The sequence below is a fragment of the Apis florea genome, unplaced genomic scaffold (assembly GCF_048593485.1).
Source record: "Apis florea isolate Af1SG1 unplaced genomic scaffold, ASM4859348v1 contig_2495_pilon, whole genome shotgun sequence".
NCBI lineage: Eukaryota > Metazoa > Arthropoda > Insecta > Hymenoptera > Apidae > Apis > Apis florea.
This window is the reverse complement of record NW_028256595.1, coordinates 216,083-234,829: the sequence shown is the minus strand read 5'-3', so window position 1 is coordinate 234,829 and position 18,747 is coordinate 216,083. Positions and strand designations below refer to the sequence as shown.

The window sequence follows — 18,747 nt, the reverse complement described above, 5'->3', positions numbered from 1 at the left end:
TTCTTTCTTTCTGTCTTTCCCATGTATCTATTTCTTCACAATGATCCAACCTTCATATTACTAGAAATTTATTTCCTAGCTAGTAATATTTTCTAAGTATAGTAGCGAACCATATATGTTTAATAAAAAATAAGGATCAAGATTTACTTTTAAGTTTTCCACATAAGTTAATAAATTATTCATTGTATATAAAAAGTACTTGAAAACAATCAAAATAAATTGTCACTAGCTTATATATTTTTATTCGATGAATATATATTAATATTTCTAATGCTATCGTAAAATATGTAGAATTATTTACAAAACTGGTTTATACATGTACATATATTTAATTGCAAAATATGTATACTATGAAATGTATATTATGAAATATCTCAAGATTACTTTATTTTAATTAATATTCAGCACAAAAATATTCTATGATTATTTTTTTTCATTATAGTTTTATATAATATGAAAATTCTCGTAGAATGAATTTTAATTTACGATCAAAAGAGAATGAAATTTATTTAATAAATTATTTAAATTATTATATTAATTATATTATATTAAATTTAATAAATAAGGGTAGGTATTGTTGAAGAAATCATAAATTGTTACTAAATACTTATATTTGTATTATTATTATTAGATCACTATTTTTATATTTATATTTTGTCAATAAATCACTATTTCACAGCATCACTTTTTTTCCAAACAAATCAATAACATTACACACATGAAGCTCTCATAAAACATTAAAATATTTTCGTCCAAGTAGGAAATATATGTATGCATATGCGTACGTATATTCTTAAAAGAATATATATACATTTACATTCTTTATATGAAATCGATCGAATCGTTGAATTTTTATATATTATCAACTTTATGTATTGGAAAATTATAATAATTATTATAATTTTTTATTGTTATTAAATTTTATTTACGAGTTTTAAGTCCATGTGAAAATCTAAATTGAATAACTTACTCATCGTGCAATTTCTTTGTTCAAATTTCGATTATATCGAACTTGAATTGATCAACTTTAAACTATTACGCGAGCCCCGTTCTTTCATTTGTAGTTGAAATTGCATTTTGAATTTCAATGATAACATTCACAAAAATCTTAAGATGTATATTTTTATGAATATCTTTATAAAAATAAAGAATGATTTTTTTTTCTTCTTATTTGTAGATATCTATTGTGTTATGTATTCATTACTAACAGCAAAAAAAATAAATGGAAAAACATTAAAATAATACTTATTTAATTCCATTGAATAAGACTTTGATAATTGCACTGCTTATGATGAAAAATATTAACGCGATAATACATATGATGCTCGCTATAACCATAATTATACAAATATACAAATTTTTTCCGATGAATTGAAACTTTCAAATAATTTAAATGCATTGTAATGCATATATAAAAAGTATATATAAATGATAAATAATAATATGAATATATAATCATAAGCAGTTTTTGTGTAAAATAATTCGGATTATACGTAAGATTCGAATTTTAATATTTTTGTTTTCCACGTTTCTAAAGATGAAATCAAATATTTGAAAATATGAAACCTTTGCAACTATTAAGTTAAAAATGTACATAATGTGACATTTTGTGATGAATATTATTCATGATATTCACAATGCGTATAATTGTCTATAATTACTTGACCAAATCACCAAAGTCAAGTAGCTGCTATTCTTTATTCAACTTAAAGTGTTTTCAGCAAAATCTTACATCTCTTGGTTGCTCCAGTTACTTGAGCATAAAATAGGATATCTTTTGCAGCCATATGAAAGGAAAGCTACTTTAGATTTAGCAGAAAATTAATAACTATGGCGATTGCATTTTGATCGTAAATACACTTTACTTCTTTTTATGATCCATGTGCAGAATATTACCCTGTAAGAGGGAATGATGTCTATATAGAAGAAATTTCTAATTTCTTATAATACAGTATTATTATTAGCATGCGAACAGATATATTTGAATACAATGGCAAATTTAGCCATTAACAAGAAGAAAATATCCTTTTGCTACTTAGAAGCCATTATATGTGATAATAAAATTAATAATCTTTTCCAATTTCTCTGTTTCATCGCGATAATATAGTTTGATTACCGATTAGCTATTTCATTCTCCATCTCCTTGGTGTTAAGTGGTCGGATGATATGAACTAATCAATGCTGCATCTACAGGCTCCATGCACGATGGACAAGTCAAGGAACGCAGCAACCAATCATCGATACATACTGCATGATAAGTATGCATACAGGGTAAATAACGCACTTCCTCTCCCACCTGGAGCTCCATCATACATATCACGCATTCTCCTTTTTTAGTCCCATCATATTCTCTCATAGGCAAATGTTGAATAAGTCCTATGCGTTTTGCTATTCTAACTTGTTGTTCTTCTTCACTACCTGGTCCTAGATTAACACCAATGCCAATTTGTTGAAGATGAAGTTCCCTTGTAAAAACTGGTGCATAAGAAAAGGTTACAGCCTCCTGTGAAATCAAGTATAAGTTTAACCAAGTTCAAAAAGTTAATAAAATTTAGTAAAGTAACAAAATTTATTGTTAACTTCTTGAATAATAGAAATTTAACTGGATACTGTCAAATGTGACAAAACTCATGACAAAAATCAATTATTATGATTAATATGTATATATATACACACACACATATCTATACATATATATATATATATATATATATATATATCGTCATATCATTTTTATAAAAAAAAATGTTCTCATCGTAAATATAAAAGTAAAACCAAAGAAAAAAGATGAAATATAAAATATAAATATAACAAGGACGAAAAAAATAAGAAATAAAATTACAATTGGTCAAATTAAAGAAAGAAAATTACATTGTTAGGTATCGGAGGTCCAAGGCCTTCTTGTAAAGAACCGCTAGTCAATGTAGGAGGATCAGGATTGTTACTCAGCAAAGTGGTATTGTCCTGTTGACCGCTTCCAGCGCGTTTCAAACAATTTCCCATTTTGAAAGAACGTCAGTTCTAGCTTTGCGTTTCTCGGACAACGTACTTTGGTTCTTTAATCCCAACGTCACGATTAAACGATCACGATAACTTTGACGTGGGATATTTCGAGATCTGTCCCCATCATAAATTGCTTGTTTTTCCGCCGATACACGTAACGAAGTCCGTTTCGATCTTCGAACGGATGACAGTTCGTGTTTCGGGTGAAAATTCGGTATACGAATCTTTACCATCAAAACATCTTCCGTCGTCACATACCCGCACCACAGCTGAGTGCCCGACGCATCCAACAAGACGTAATGAGAAAAAAAAACAGGCCAGTTAGTCACAGATTGTGAAAAAACACTTTTCACATCCCTCGCGCTACGTTCTTCAAACGTTTAGTACACACCACCGCTTTCATCTTACTGCGTAGAAGGTCCTTCATTTTGATTCGTTGTTAGAAGCATGTCGCATTTTCCAACATCCAATCAGCGAGAAGTGATTCCATACAATATAAAGAGTTTGCACAAGTATAATTATGTTCTTTCCAAAATACATTCGGCAACTAACCTATGATTGGTTTGTTAAAATTCGACATATCGTGAAATCAGTCGTGAAACATAGCATGCGTTGTTTCTTTTAATTTAAATTTCGAGATTCGAAGCGATTCAAAAAAATCTTGCCATTATTTTTATGTTAGTTTCTAGTTAGTAACTTTTTAAATATATTTTCTAGGATTTAAAATATGCTATTTATCATTAATCAAATGTGAATAATGATTTCAAGAAGATATTTTAACGATAGAATGATTGTATAATATGTATAATATGAATAGCAAAGTTTAATCTAAAGTCTTATTTATTCATTGGATTAATTTTGTAGGATTGTGAAAATTTCTTATAAATCGATGTCATTAATTATTTTTTAATTTAAAAATAGTACGCAATTTGTAAAAATTTAATATTTTATTTGAGAATTTATATTACATACAAAAAAGTTTATTTATGTAAATGATGCAGTTTTGACCTTTTTAACTTTTAAACTTTTAAACTTTATTTTATATATAATAGATCTTGAACAACTCGTAATTGATCAATTATTTGCGTTTATTTTGCAAAGAAAATGTATAAAAAATTATCACTAATAATTTTTATTATTTTTAAATCGTAATTCTAAGAAATATAATTCAGATATTCGATTTTCCTTCGATTGTTTTTAAAAATTTTGATTTTGGTAGATAATAATCACAATACGAATAATGATAATTCTAAAATAAAAGAAAACAAAAAGTTTATTACTTATTATGACTATTAAAATAGTGTTAAAAAATTTTCTCAACGAGAAAGTAAGATAATAGAAAAAAGTATAATTACGAGGAACAGTGATCATAATGTAAACAATATTTGTACAAAATACGATATAAGAATCTTAGATAGACGGAAAGGATCGTTTTCGTGGTTATCTTATCTAGTTATGACCCGTAACCTTTAACAAACACGAAAAAAAAGAAGACCTTTGGTACTGATCCTCTCCCCTCTGAAAAGAGTAGAAGCGTAGTTAGTTCGATGTCGTTGTCCATTCGGTCAGCGAAAACGATTGGGGCAGGAAGCACTTACTTAACCGATCTATCGTGTCGTTGTGCTTCCCACCAAACGAGTACCGCCGCGGCCTGTTTTGCACCCCAATTCCGTCCTTAGTTCGATCTTTCCGCTCGATCAGTGAATCCTTGATACAGTATCTATATATCTTCGATTCGGTATACCATTTCATCTTTCATCTTAATTGTTTCGAACTTTATTTCATTATTTTTTTTATTAAATTTTCGAAATCATTCGATATCTAAGGGCTAAAACTGAAGGGATCGCGAAGAGTGAGAGAGAAAAAAGAAAAAAAGAAGAGAGGAAAGGAAACATCGGATTGTATTTCGGTCAAAGGTGTTCTAGTGTTGAATCGCGCGTGATCTCATTCCAGTTTGAAAGTTACAACGAAAAAAAATTTTTCGTCCAAGGGGATGAAGGGGATTTATCGATGAACGAATAATCAGATATTCAACTCGGCTGCCATAACCAGCAATATGATTTGGAATCAGGGACCAGGATTGTGGGGCCAAGGGATCATTTTTTTTCTCCCGACGATCTGTTTCGTACTCGGTGCACAAGCTGGTAATATTAATTTTTTCAAGATCAAACGAAATCAAATTTATAAAATAATTTATCGTTTCGTTAATATCGGTCGATTTTTTATTTTTATTTTTATTTTTTATTTTTTTTATTTTTTTTATCATTCAGTTATCTATATGGCGCGTGTTATTCAACTTTTCTTTCCAAGAATTTATATCTTAGAACGTGTACGAATATATGCGTATCGGTCGTCTCGTTATCTCGCTAAAGTGCAACAAATATCTGTACCATATATACTATATATATATATATATATATATATATATATATATATATATATATATATATATATTGGATTTCTAAGTAAGAATAAATATAATAAAACGAAGCTTTGTTCCACTGGATGACTCAAAATCTCATTCACAGAAATTGTCAAAGAATCAACATCGTGTGGCCGAACGAGATGCAAAGGTAAACAAATACGTATCTAAAGATCCTCCAAGATAGAATATCTCGGATAAGGAAAAGCTGATTGATCAAAAATATATATTTACAGCGACGGGTAGCGAAAAATTCAAATACGAAGAGAACGTGTCGTATTGGTATAGATATTCGGTGGATGTGAGCACGAATCTGGCCGCGAATTCAAACGCGTCGTCGTCAATTTTATCGTCGCCCGATTTTCCCGACAACGAGTCAACGTTACGACTGGACGCGGATTTGTTGATTCGTTTCAACGGGCCTTGCGAGGCTAGCCTCAGATTCGAGAACACGAGCCTGACCCACGATCGTCGAACATACAATCCAGAATTTCCTGATCGGGCCGGCGCGGATTTCAAGGCGAATCTGGAACGTTTCCCGTTGAGATTCACTTTCGACGACGGTCGAATAGACGAGTTATGCCCGAACAGGCGGGAGCCGATATGGGCGTTGAATCTGAAGAGGGGAGTGCTGTCGATGCTGCAGAACACTATGCACAGATTCGACGTGGATCACCGCGCCACCGATCTGGACGTGAACGGTGTCTGCGAGACGAATTACCGCTTCCACGGAGCGAAACGAACCAGCCTGATCGTGAAGAGAACGAAAGATTTGTCGAACTGCGTCCACGGTTCCAAATATTTCTCCGTGATCCGTTCCAACTCGTACAAAAGTCCACGTTCCGACTCTCGCGCGTCTCCTCGCCACCCGCTCCTCGCGTCTCGCGTCGACTGCGAGTTGACAATCGATCGTAAAATCTACGAAAAGATCACGTGCAAGGAGTTGCACCAATTGCTGCCGTTGTCGAGCGGCGACACGGGCGCGAGGACCGAGTCCACAGCCACGCTTCGATTGATCGAGGAATCGAGGGACGAGTATCACGGTTTCGATGACGGTTATGAAGCGGGCGACGAGTACGGGGCCACTGAGCGAGGGGAGGATGAGGAGGAAGAGGAGGGAGAGGAGGAGGAGAGACGAGAGAGATCGAATCGCGGGAAAAGAAGCAGCAACTTGCTATACGATTATTCGAAAACGCCGAGGACGATGCACGGCGAGTTGAGAAGTTCGAGGGATTTGTTGAAGGTTATGTGCAGGTTAGGAATAAATACGGACGAGTTGGAACAACGATTCTCCGAGGCGTTCACCGCGTTTGTTCAATCGGCGCGATTTCTCGATTATCCCTCGTTGTCGCAATTGTTCGCAAGAGCGGACGGTATTTGCAAAACCGGCAAGTGAGTAGCGGCCACTTTATCGATTTTTCGATCGATAATCATCGTCCCGCGACGATGCACGATTTTTCTTCCATTTTTCTTTCATCTTCCTTTCCAGGAGACACATCGTGAACGCGTTGCCATTCGTCGGTAGCAACGCTGCGCTGAACGTGATGAGAGATTTGATGGTAAAACGATACGTGGATCAAACAACGATCGACATGTGGATAATTGCGTTCGCGTTCATCCCGCAACCGGATCGAAACACGATCAATATTTTATCGCCCCTACTCGAGCTTCGCCAACTTTCGGAAACTCAATTCATATTGAGCTATTCCGCGACGATATACGCTTTTTGCTCAAACCAGGGCGTGCAACGTTGCGTCAACGTCGAACAAGTGACGCGATTTCTTTCATATTTAGAGCAAAAAATCGAGAAGGGTTGCGCACCTCGAACGCATTCCTCTTCTACGAACAAGGAGGTACGTTTCAAGATAAATAAAGTTCGAGGAACGTTTCGATTGTTTTCGTTTCCTTTTTTTACTTTTGATTTTACAGACATTAGAGGCGTTGAAAGCGATCGGAAATATGGGTTTAGAGACGGAGAGATTGTCAAAATTATTGAAAGAATGTATAGACGACGTGGGAGGATTTCTGCCGATGGAGATCCGCGTAGCGAGTATCGATGCCCATCGTAGAATGCCATCTTGCGAGAGAACGCGAGACCTTTATTTTCTGAATTACTATCGAAATTTTAGCATGGACACCGAATTACGCATTGCTTCTTACCTGCAAGTGATGCGTTGTCCCGATTATAACATCGTGAAAACGATCAAACACACTTTGAAGTTGGAGGAGATTAATCAAGGTACTTTTCTTTCCTAATTTTTTTTTTTTTATCGAAATCGATGTTGAAAAATCCACGTTACGATTATACGATTCTCGAAACTCTTTACCCACAGTTGGTACATTCGTTTGGAGCCATTTAACCAATATTTACAATTCCGCTTCGCCGACCAAAGTGGAAATTCAAAGTCTGTTGACGGATCGCGATCTCAACGACAAGTTCAACAATGACAGAAGAAAGTTTTCGCGGAATTACGACGGTTCCTTCTTTTCCGAGGAGTACAATTTCGGCGCCAATTACCAAGGGAATCTAATCTTCTCTCCTAAATCCTACATACCTAGATCACTTACGTTTAACCTGACTTTCGATCTGTTTGGCGAATCCGTAAACGTTGTCGAAGTGACGACCAGACTCGAAGGGCTTGAATATTACGCGGAGAAATTTTTCGGTCCCGATGGACCGTACAGCAACGAGAAAGTATCGAATTTCTTTCTTCAATTATTTCGAAGCTTCAGAGCAGCTCCCGAACAGGAGGAGGATTATTGGAAACGCGTGAAACGGATACCGAACATTATCGACAATAATTTCAACGAGCCAAGAATCAGTCTTACTTACAAGGTGAGAGGGAGGGGGAAAAAAAACGTTTGACGATCGTCCGACGAAGCGTCATATCCGTCGATATAAACGATCATTTTTCGGTTTCGTGCAGGTGTTCGGGAATGATTTGAAATATTCGACGTTGAACGGCGATCGTGAAATTAGAGAAGCTTTGACACACTTGAATCCATGGGAGAAGTTTAAACAAATCATTTCTGGGAAAGAAATTCACCACGAAATAATGTTCTTGGATTTCACTTACGTGGTTCCAATGACGACGGGGCTGCCTGTACGTTTGGATCTTGCTGGCTCTGCGGCGTGCAATTTCAAGATGTCAGGATTATTGGATACCAGAGCGATCTCCAAGGCGGAAATCGAATTTATCAGCAACGTTGCACCCAGGTATGATTACGAATAGTTATATTTACAACATACACACGTAATACGTATCGATCGATCACGTTTACGCGTTTGATTCCTCTTTCCCCCTGTATGTGTACAGCATAAACGTTGACACGACCGGTAGCATGACGGTGGACGCCTTTTACAAGACGGCCGGAACTAAATTGCGGACAAACCTGTACTCTTCGGGCGCCGTTCAAATCCATCTAGAGGTGAAAGGTGTGCGCTCGATCAAACTCAGTTTAGGCCTACCGAATAAAAGGACGGAATTGTTCTCGATCGCCACCGATATTCTTTTGACGAGAGGTAACGGGGCCGAACACGAGGAAAAGCCGCTCGGAGTTCTGATCGCTGGCCAGCACAGCAACGATCAACCAAGTTTGACACGATCCTTGCCGAAGAACGTGATCGCCAACACGAGTTGCACTTGGGCCGCTCTTGACAGATTAGTAGGGTTGAAGCTGTGCCTCGATTATCAATTATCGAACGTCACCAAAAATCCTAACGCGCCTTACTTTATTTTGAACGGTCCCACGCTCTTCAAGATTGCCTTGATCAAAGCCGACCCGACTGCCAAAAATTACTTCTTCAAGTATACGTGGGAGAAGAACAAGGTATTCTTCTCTCCTTTTTTTTTTTTCTTTTTTTTTCCTTCTATTCAACGAACAAAGCTCGTTAACGTTTCCCTTTCGTTTTTATCGCAGGATGAAAATACTTTTAAAATCGCATACGACACGTCTGGGTCGCAAGTGAACAGGGAATTAAGCGCGATGATTTCCTTCGATGCGAAAACTCACAATGTTACCGTTTTATTGCGATCCGCTGGAAATTCTCTGGTGGCTGAAGGTAATGTGGCAATTGTGCTTCTTCGCAATAACGAGGAGATCGAATAACGAAAAATGTAGACACGAATTATTTATAATTTTTGTTTTTTAGGTACCTACAAGAGCACGGAAAACGAGACGGTTGTGGACATTGGTTTCGATATAAATGGCACCAAGCATCTGGACGCGAGTTTCGGCTACGCGATTAAAAGATTTCACTACGGATACACGTTTGCCCCTCAAATGCATCTGATCGTGAACAACGAACTGATCGCCGCTCTTCAAGGTTTTTTTTATCTCTATATATATTTTTCCCTATCTTTTTCTCATCAATTTCGAGAAATCGAAGAGAACACAATTTTTAATGATTGGCTGTTGGTTGAAGGTACGATCCGAAACGCTTCGAAAAATAACGTTTCCCAATGCAACGTGGATCTGACGTTTCAAACGAAGAAGGTGTGGAGCAAGCTGGTAGGTTACATCGCCCGCAGGAACATAAGCTTGACCAGCGTTTTCAACTTGGAGTATCAGTTGCAAACAATGCCGAAGAAGGAAACCGTTCGTCTCGAGCTATCGTCCTCGAATCGCTCCTCGAAAACTTTGACGCATAAAACGATCGATCTGAAGTTACACTCCACCGCGTATCCACAATTAAATACAGTGATAATCGCCTGGTACCAGCAAGCGCTCGGCCACCTCGAGTTGCACGCGGAAGTGAATTCGAGTCCGTATCTTATGGACGAGCGTCACAAACTTACCGCTCAATTGGTCATCTTTTATTCAAAAACGTATTTTCAAAATCAAGACACGAAGGTGAGCGCGTTAATCGCCATAACGAAACCAATTCAAAAATTGGACGTGAAAGCGAAGGTTAATCACTACTCTATGGGAGCAGAGTCGAAAACGAGCTTCTTGATAGGATACGCTCCAGGTCGGTTCCATATCTCTCTCGATTCATCTTGCTCGATCGCGTCCCTTCAATTCGTTCAAAATCAATTTGTTTTTCAGGAAAAGAGATCAGTTTAACGGTGAACTTGTTGATGCCACGTGGCCCAACGTTCGCCGTGGAGGGCCACGCGAACTTGACCATTCCAAACTTCAACTCGATGCTGGTCGACGTGCGAATCACGGAGAGATCGAAGCGAATGTACGAGCTGGATCTTTCGGGAACTTGGTTCAGCGGGCACAACGTGACGGCACGGGGCACCTACTCGGACAGATCGGTGGCAACCGTGGTCAGCCACAGTTTGAAACTCGTCTTGAAATCCCCTAGTTTCGCCAACGACATTCTCGTCCATTGCAAATTGTATCGTAATTACAGCGACATCAGGATCGATTTGCGGGTGGAGCAGGTGGATCGGGATAAGTACGCGTTCATCTTAAATCACACGGTTGCCACGCCGACAAATTCGATATCGTACGTGGAGGGAAGGTACAAGGGGAGCGTGTATTCGGTGACGACCGACGTGAACACCGAGCGGGAGATCCGAATGGAGATACACTTGGACAAGTGGCGAGACGTGCATCTCGCGTTGACAGGCATCAACGAGAGGAACGAGAAAGGGTTCGGGGCGGAAGTGAAATGGGACGCGAATCGTGACCCCGCGTTGAAGCTCGCCCTGTTCTCCTCCTTAAATTGGCAAACGATTCAATTGCTGCCGGCCGCTAACTCGGAGGAACAATTAACGGAGAGGAACGTTAGCGCTGTAGCAACCCTCACGTATCCGGGCCGTTTCGTTGTTTGCTCGTGTCAGGTAACGGCGCGCGGTTATTACGATTACATCGTGGACGCCTCGCTCGATTGGAATCCGGAACAAACGATCAAATTATTTATCGCGACGGAGTACAAGGTGAACGAGGTGATCAGGTTTACCAGTTTGGAGACACGATTGATCACACCCTTTGAAAATTGGAAGAAAACTGCTTTAAACGCTAGGCAAGTAGTTGGAAATTTTTGTCCCATTAATCTCGATCGGTGTATTTTCTCCACGACGAAGAATTGTGTATTACGAAGTTACGAGTAAAGTTACTTCGAATAATTTATCGAACAGTAATAACAATTGCAAATAATTGTAACGGCAAACAGCCGAGATTATATAAGAAGCGGATCGATTGTGATAGTTATTGTGAATATATGTTTTAATAAGTAATTGAAATAAAGTTACTTTTACAATGGGTTTACTATGCGTACATATACGTATATAATGAATCGGTTCGTATCGTTTTGCAGGTATACGAAGGAACGGAATCGGATAAAAGTGAGCAGCAGCGCGTATTGGAAGGATTCGCAACGATTGATCGCGGAGTTAGACGGGAGCGCGGAAAAACACGACGATGTTAGAGAGTGGAGGATCAATTATGGGTTGAACAGTTCTGTGCAATTCATTCCGTCCACTATCGTCAACATAACCCACAAAATAGTCAATTCGGAAATCGCCGACACTCGTCTATTGGCGAAATATCATCTGGATAAAGTTATCAACGCTTGGAGTATTTGGTATTTGGACAAAGAATCGGAGAATGTTTTCAACTTGACCGGTAATTTGCATTTCGAATCGCCGATAACTCGTTACAAGATGACCGACATGAGATGCCAATTGCAAGCGTTGCCGGATTGGAAGTTCTTAGGTGCGGCTAACTTGAATCTGGACAAGAAAATTTATACCGGAAGATTGGTGGGCGATTTGCATCTTTTGAAGGAATCCATGGTGGAATTCAACGTCACCACTCCGTTGGAAAAGTTCTCCCTCGTGCGTGGAAGATTCGGCCTCTCCGAGAAGAATAAACACGTGGTCGCGGAGATAGTGACACCTGTCGGTGATATCGGTTTCGAGGCGCTATGCCAATTCTTCACGCCGAATCACAATTTTAACGTCCAGCTATTGCTCGCAACCCCGTTGGAAATGGTTCGCAGGTTACTCACGATCGCCAAGTTGAACGAGCGAGAGGCCGATTTTCGTGTCGGATACAATCGTATGGTCGGTGGGTTTCAAGGTATTTGGCATTATCGCAACATCACTGATTTTCATTACAGATACGTACTATTTACGCCGCTCGATGGTTTCGAGGAGAGCGGAATCGTTGCCAAATTGATCGCGATAAACACCCAAGATAATTATTTCGAAATCGATACGGAATTCTCTTTAAGATTGTCCGATAAAAGATTAGGCGAGACGAAACTCGGTGCGAGAGCCAAAGCTGGTCCAAAACCTGCACCAGTCAACATACCTATTATCACGGCGAACAATCGCACGAAAATTGGAGAAACGCGGGATTACTCGCAGGAACATGACACTAATAGGGAGATGACCGAAGGAAAAAAAGATATTATCGAAGAGGAGGGGATGGAAGAAATCATGGAGGAGGAGGAGGAGGAAGAGGAAACTAACCTTCATTGGCACGCGGAATTCGACGTTTGTCTCGCGATTGTCGAGCCTGTCGAAGGAGAACTGGATGTCGATAAAGAAGGATCGACTTACAAGGTTGCCGGATCTTTGCGATATTTCGATAAAAAGATTCTATTGGACGACACATTCTGGATGGAGGATCTCTTCAATATTAAAAACGAATTGAACGTGATCGTTCCGTTCAAGTTCGTTAACGAGATCGTTTGCGTAAATTCGTTCATCGTCGATCTAGAGACGATCGATTATAAAATGGAAGTGATCGTAAACGTGCGACAAAATACGACTTGGTACGAGACCGGATTGTTCGTGCTTTACGCTTATCGCGAGAACGAATCGGACGACTCGCAGATGCACGCGTTACAATTGAATTTGAAAACTCCTCTGGAATCTATAAAGTTCGTGCGCACGAGTACCAGCCTGGACATCGATGAGAACGTTTACAGGGCAAAAGTCGATATTCGCGCGCCGAATAGTACGATCGATTTGTCCGGAACTCTCGAATCGGAAGAAACTTTAACGGATACGACTCTTGTTGTCGAAATCGATACACCGTTGCTCAAGTTACCGAAATCCACCGTCACCGCTAAACGTGAATTTACCGTGAAAGAAAAATACGCGAGAGTGACCTGTGAAATAGCCGAACCCATCTCGCTTTCGTTCCAATCGAACTGGTACGCGACGGAAAATCATATCAAAGCTCTCGTTGCTTTCAAATCTTGGATAGAGTTATTGAAAAACGTCGAAATCCAGCTTTCTTATTCGAACACGATCGCGAGCAACGGTACCGCGAATTTGAACATTTTAGCGAGACACTTGCTCAATCACCATTATAAATTATCGGGGAATTATAGCAAAGATGGTATCATGAAAGTTGAGCTGTACACTCCCGCCTCGAGTAATAAGCCACATTTCGATTTTCACGGCGAAACCGCGAAAATGGCTTCAAACGATTCAAAAGTGCGCGCGTTTAACGGCCAATTGCGTAATCGCGTAACAATGGAAACGCGCAATGTTTCTGGTACCTTTGAATCGACGGAAAATGGTTGTTTGCGCGCTCTTAACGTGACAGTGTGGCCAAAGGAAGGCGAAATCGATAACAAGAATATGTTACTTGTGAAATTGAAGAAAGAAGAGCACGGATTGAACGTTGATTTGATAGGTCACGCGATAAACGGATCGATCGATGCAAAATTGATCGATTCTTTGAATTGGGATGTGCGAGTCGATGCGAATATCCTTAAATCGTCAGGCGAAAAAAATCGAATTGGATTGATCGCTTTTACGAAGATCGAGAAGAATGGTAACGCGACGTTGTACGTTGGCGCTGAAACACCATTGGCCGAGATTCGAAACGCGAGTTTGGAGGGAAGTGTGTTAACGTCGAACAACAGCGGTGACGTTCGGTTGATTAATTGGTTGAACGAGCAATCTCGATACGTGACCGTTCAATGGAAGTTGTTATACATGGAAGATTTGTTAGGAAGAGTATTGATCGGACATCAAGGATCGAAAAACGCGGAGGATAAAGTCGTCGACAGCCGATTATTTTTCAAGAATCCTCGTCACGCGTTCAGAAACGTGGACCTTGGTTTCGATTTGGACGTCGATCGCGAGAAATGGAAATTCGCGGCGAACGCGACGATCGGATTTCGTAATCACGAGAATATCGACGGAGTGTTCACCGTTAGATTACCACCTCCCAACAACGACGATCATCGTCTTCTCGTTAGCTATCACGGCAACCAAGGTGTCAAAGATGCGTCTTACGTGATCGGCTACAACGCTCTGCGCGCCAAAGTCAACTATGCTTCCGATGGCTCGGTACGTGTGTGTGTGTGTGTGTATGTGTGTGTGCGTGTGTTTTCATATTCGGTCGATATGGTAGATCAAATGTAGATCAAATGGTAATAATGATATGTCTGTACAGATACACATGGATACGGGAGACATCAACGGACATATTCGAGCCTCCTGGGGAATGTTGCCTGTTCAATCCGTGAATAACGTGTTCAATTTAAGCTTCGACAATAAAGAGATCGAACTGAGATATTCGCTGTACACTCCGAAATTTCAACAACAAGAAACGTTAGTTCTCTTGTTCGATTATAACGCTATGGACCAGTCGAGCGACAAACGGTCGATAAACGCCAAACTTTATTATCCAGCGAGCACGCGCATCGCCTCGGCAAACGTATCGTACGAAAGTTTGATGAACGTGAACGGGACCATAGATTCCATCTTACCTTTGACCAATATTTCCCAGTTAGGCTGCCAATTCATCGTGTTCACCACTCTGTAAGTCGAATCTTTCGTCGTTTACTCGTTTTCGATCGTAAATAATTACAATATCAATAATTACGTGTTGCAGGCAACGAAACAGAAGATACGCGAAAGTGTATTGGCCGCAGAACATCGCGATCCTCGATTCCGATTACAATTATCGAAGCGAAAAGTTGAACTCGGATCTCGAAGGAATATTGCACGCGGAAATTCCTTTGAACACGCGCCATGTCGGTCATTTGACGTACGGTTACAAGAAACGGCCACAAACGACCACCGGTTATTCCAAATTAACGTACAACGGGAATAATGTTCTTCACGGTCGATACAATTCGACGAGCGTGTCGAGGGCCGGTTTCGAAAAAGATCATACGCGAATCATGATCGAAAACTCGTATAAACCGATAGGCATCGTTTATATAAATAAGTACGAGTACAGTGCGGGGAACGAAGGAACGAATTATCCAACGGTGGAATTCAAACATGTCAACTTGTACCGATTGGACAACGAAACGGCGTTCAACGTGGTGGGTGAATCGTGGATCAAAACTACTCACACCGGCCAAGATATCCGGTTGAAGGCGATGCACTCGAACAAGACCGTGCAATTGAAGACCGAGTATCAAGTTTTGCCAGGTGAATTCGAGCAAACAAGCTGGTTCAGTCTGGCTCCTGACGTTTGGATTTCTTATTCCGTAAACATTTTGAACAAAACGACCGAGGACGTGGAGAATCAATTTATGGTTCTGAACGTCTCTTATCCCCGAAGAAATTTCAGCCTCGACGGTTTTTATTGGATCAACAGCGAGAAACTCGAGTCCGAGTTGAAACTCGACTGGGACAGAGAGACGGAAAGCCCTAAAACTGTGGGGGCGCTGTTCGACTGGAGAAAACTGTCATCATCGGACGATAAGAACGATGTGCATCACCGAGCCAGTCTCGCTTTGAAGCATCCCAGCTTTTCGAAACGGGCCTGTTTGACGGGCGAGTTAGCGAAAATTAATTCCAAAGATTCGATCAATTTCACTCTCACGGCCGATTATTCCACCGATCCGAGCAAATTGTTCGTGCTGTCCGCCACGTTGAAAAACGAAAGTAATTTACCGATTTTCAACAGATACTCGTATCGAATAAGGGGCAGGCATCCAAGCACGAGATTCGATTTGAACGTGTACGGATTCGTGTTCAAAACGCATAACAACACGCTATTCGTGATTAAGAACGATGGAAATTACAAACGTAACTTTATAACCGGAGATACCGGAAAATTGAACGCGAGGCTCGATTTAGTTCGCGACGAACTGTTTTTCCAACGAGAGCACAACGAAGCTGCCAAATACTTGAACATTCGGTATTATTCGTTCGATGGCCGATACGTTGTTAACGGAAGTGTCGCGAATACGCCAAACTTGAACGCCACCGGCGCCTTTTTCCTCGATCCCAGTGAAAAATTAACGTGGATGATGGTCAACTACACTCCAGGTTAGCGTAATCTTTCGATAATCCATTCGTTCATAATTCATCGTATAATTTATTCGTAAAAATTGATCGACAGACGCCGTGGAAAGTTTACGAATGCACGGCAGAATTCCCGATGCCCGGAATGCTGTGTTCAACATTTGGAGAACGTACGAGGATGATCCAACCGTGTCAGATGTCTCTTTTTACTTGAAGCTCAACCACTCCCGACTCGTAACGTCCACGCTACGCTGGAGACCCGAGCTCAGGACCGATATCGTTGTACATGATCTTCCTTTTTCTTTTTTCTTCTTTTCCTTTTTCCCCTCCCTCATTTCGATTCTCGAAAAAAAGGAAAAAAGATTCCAAGCTGTTTTCGTTGCAGGCTCTCGTGAAAGGAACGGTGATAGACGCGTACGACGGTATAAACAACGATATCTATTATTGGAAGCAATACGTGAAAAGCGAAACCGTGAACATAGTTTCCGACGTGTGGGACGACGCTCAGCAAGATCTTCAAGAATTTCTCCAAGATTGGAAGTGAGTAATTAATTTTAACATTCTGCTATTTGCATTATTGTTGAAATGTATAATTGGTGATTTTATCATCGAGTAACGACAACGTGTTATCGCAGCAATCTGAACGAGCTTCGCACGGATTTGGAAGAGTTGAAGGTATATTTAAACGATTCTTACAACGCGAATGACTTTTATATCAAGGATATCGTGCATTTCGGATTATACGTGATCGACGAGTTGTCGTTACGGAGCCACATAGAATCCTTGCCGAGCATTTTGAACGAGATATGGGAGATAATGGGGGAATCTGGGCAAGCGATTAGAAACTCGTTGCTCTGGGTGATGGAAACGATCAAGGACACGTTTAACAAAATTCCCGAGTTCGTCACCGCTATTCTAAGAGGCGACATGATCTCCGAATTGGCCACCATAATCGACAAGATGCTCGAGAGATACGACAAGTTCGTGAAAGATCTTCACGTGTCGTTCGTCAAATACATATGGAATCTATGGGAGCAGATGTCCCAGTCGATCTCTCAACAATGGAATCGTTTCTTGCTGCTCGTGGAGCCGCTTTTCATCAGATTTATTCACTATCTGGAGACGGTCGTTTGGAAAGCGAGCAAAGAAGTTGTCGATTTTCTTTACGATCGAAGGAACGATCTCATCGCATCCCCCTATTTCGATCGTTTCAGTAATTTAACCCAAGACATCGACAAGTTTTATCGGGATATCAAGGCGAACGACATCGTGACCAACGTTCAAAAGTACTCGGCTTTGACGATACGTTTCTTGAAGGAGAGATATTTCACCTTCGTCCCGTTTGGCAAAGAGTTGAAGGACGTGGTTGACGAGATCGTGTCCGAATTGAAAGAATTGCAGAAACTGCCATCCATACGGTACAGTTTGGAAAAGATGCAACAGATCTACGACAGGGCGTACGACGTTTACGAATATTTCGAGATACGGGCGAAGATCGAAAACGCGATCCGACTGATTCACATGAAATTAATGGACGTGAGCCAGACAGCTTTGCAGGCTGAAAACAGGTACAGGGAAGCGAAAACAAAGTTCATCTTCGATCCTAGGCAGGGTCTCATGTGTTTCGAGCAAAAACTTCCCATGTCGTGGCATGCGTTCAACCAAACGCCTGAGTTTCACGAGATTCCCGAAATCAGAGCTATTTCCGACGCCAAGTCGTACTTCACTTTCTCGGATGTGTCCTTCTGGAGTCTCTATCGGTACAAACCGTACATGGATCCGTTTAACTGGCTACCACCGTTCAGAGGTACAACATAACCACGCTTGCTTCTCGTTCCACCATGCGATGAATTTTTGCTCACCAATGAATTTTGAATTTCAGCCCAAGCTATGATCATCGGCTCGCAACACTTTATTACTTTCGACGGCCGACACACGGACTTCGTCGGCTCTTGCACCTACTTGCTTGCTCGTGATTTCGTGCGAGATACCTTTGCCATTCTTGTCGAGTATCAGCAACGATCCGATCGAATTACGCGCAAGATCATTGTCTTGCTTGGGAAAGACGCTCTCGAAATAGATTTTTTCAACGACGTTAGTATATGTGTGCGTGCGTGTGTGTGTTGTACGTGTGTT

At 40.3% G+C, this 18,747-nt stretch overlaps 2 protein-coding genes across 2 annotated transcripts in view; one reads left to right on the top strand and one right to left on the bottom strand.

The window, feature by feature from the left end:
- Positions 1 to 593: 593 nt before the first annotated feature.
- On the bottom strand, positions 594 to 8,573 carry Rnf11 (Ring finger protein 11). Its single transcript, XM_012490969.3, has 4 exons — positions 8,503 to 8,573; positions 2,872 to 3,424; positions 2,117 to 2,503; positions 594 to 1,897 (listed from the first exon to the last, which is right to left on the bottom strand). The coding sequence occupies exons 2-3, from the start codon at positions 3,001 to 3,003 to the stop codon at positions 2,150 to 2,152; spliced, it is 486 nt and encodes a 161-aa protein (XP_012346423.1). The 5' UTR covers positions 3,004 to 3,424; positions 8,503 to 8,573; the 3' UTR covers positions 594 to 1,897; positions 2,117 to 2,149.
- The window catches only part of Apoltp (Apolipoprotein lipid transfer particle), a 17,262-nt gene continuing 3,079 nt past the window's right edge, over positions 4,565 to 18,747 (top strand). Inside the window, exons 1-19 of the mRNA XM_086906844.1 lie at positions 4,565 to 5,147; positions 5,532 to 5,576; positions 5,662 to 6,817; positions 6,915 to 7,278; positions 7,355 to 7,664; positions 7,759 to 8,261; positions 8,353 to 8,642; positions 8,743 to 9,256; positions 9,347 to 9,488; positions 9,579 to 9,752; positions 9,852 to 10,397; positions 10,475 to 11,402; positions 11,697 to 14,694; positions 14,801 to 15,168; positions 15,242 to 16,635; positions 16,709 to 16,893; positions 16,997 to 17,151; positions 17,247 to 18,418; positions 18,494 to 18,705. Coding sequence (XP_086762970.1) covers positions 5,060 to 5,147; positions 5,532 to 5,576; positions 5,662 to 6,817; positions 6,915 to 7,278; positions 7,355 to 7,664; positions 7,759 to 8,261; positions 8,353 to 8,642; positions 8,743 to 9,256; positions 9,347 to 9,488; positions 9,579 to 9,752; positions 9,852 to 10,397; positions 10,475 to 11,402; positions 11,697 to 14,694; positions 14,801 to 15,168; positions 15,242 to 16,635; positions 16,709 to 16,893; positions 16,997 to 17,151; positions 17,247 to 18,418; positions 18,494 to 18,705 — 11,544 coding nt within the window. The 5' untranslated portion in view covers positions 4,565 to 5,059. The remainder of the gene's footprint in view (positions 5,148 to 5,531; positions 5,577 to 5,661; positions 6,818 to 6,914; positions 7,279 to 7,354; positions 7,665 to 7,758; positions 8,262 to 8,352; positions 8,643 to 8,742; positions 9,257 to 9,346; positions 9,489 to 9,578; positions 9,753 to 9,851; positions 10,398 to 10,474; positions 11,403 to 11,696; positions 14,695 to 14,800; positions 15,169 to 15,241; positions 16,636 to 16,708; positions 16,894 to 16,996; positions 17,152 to 17,246; positions 18,419 to 18,493; positions 18,706 to 18,747) is intronic.

Coding starts and splice junctions, on each gene's coding strand:
- Rnf11 (XM_012490969.3), bottom strand. CDS start 3,003: ATGGGAAATTGTTTGAAACGCGCTGGAAGCGGTCAACAGGACAATACC. Junction 2,504..2,871: donor GACCTCCGATACCTAACAAT/GTAATTTTCTTT, acceptor TTGATTTCACAG/GAGGCTGTAACCTTTTCTTA.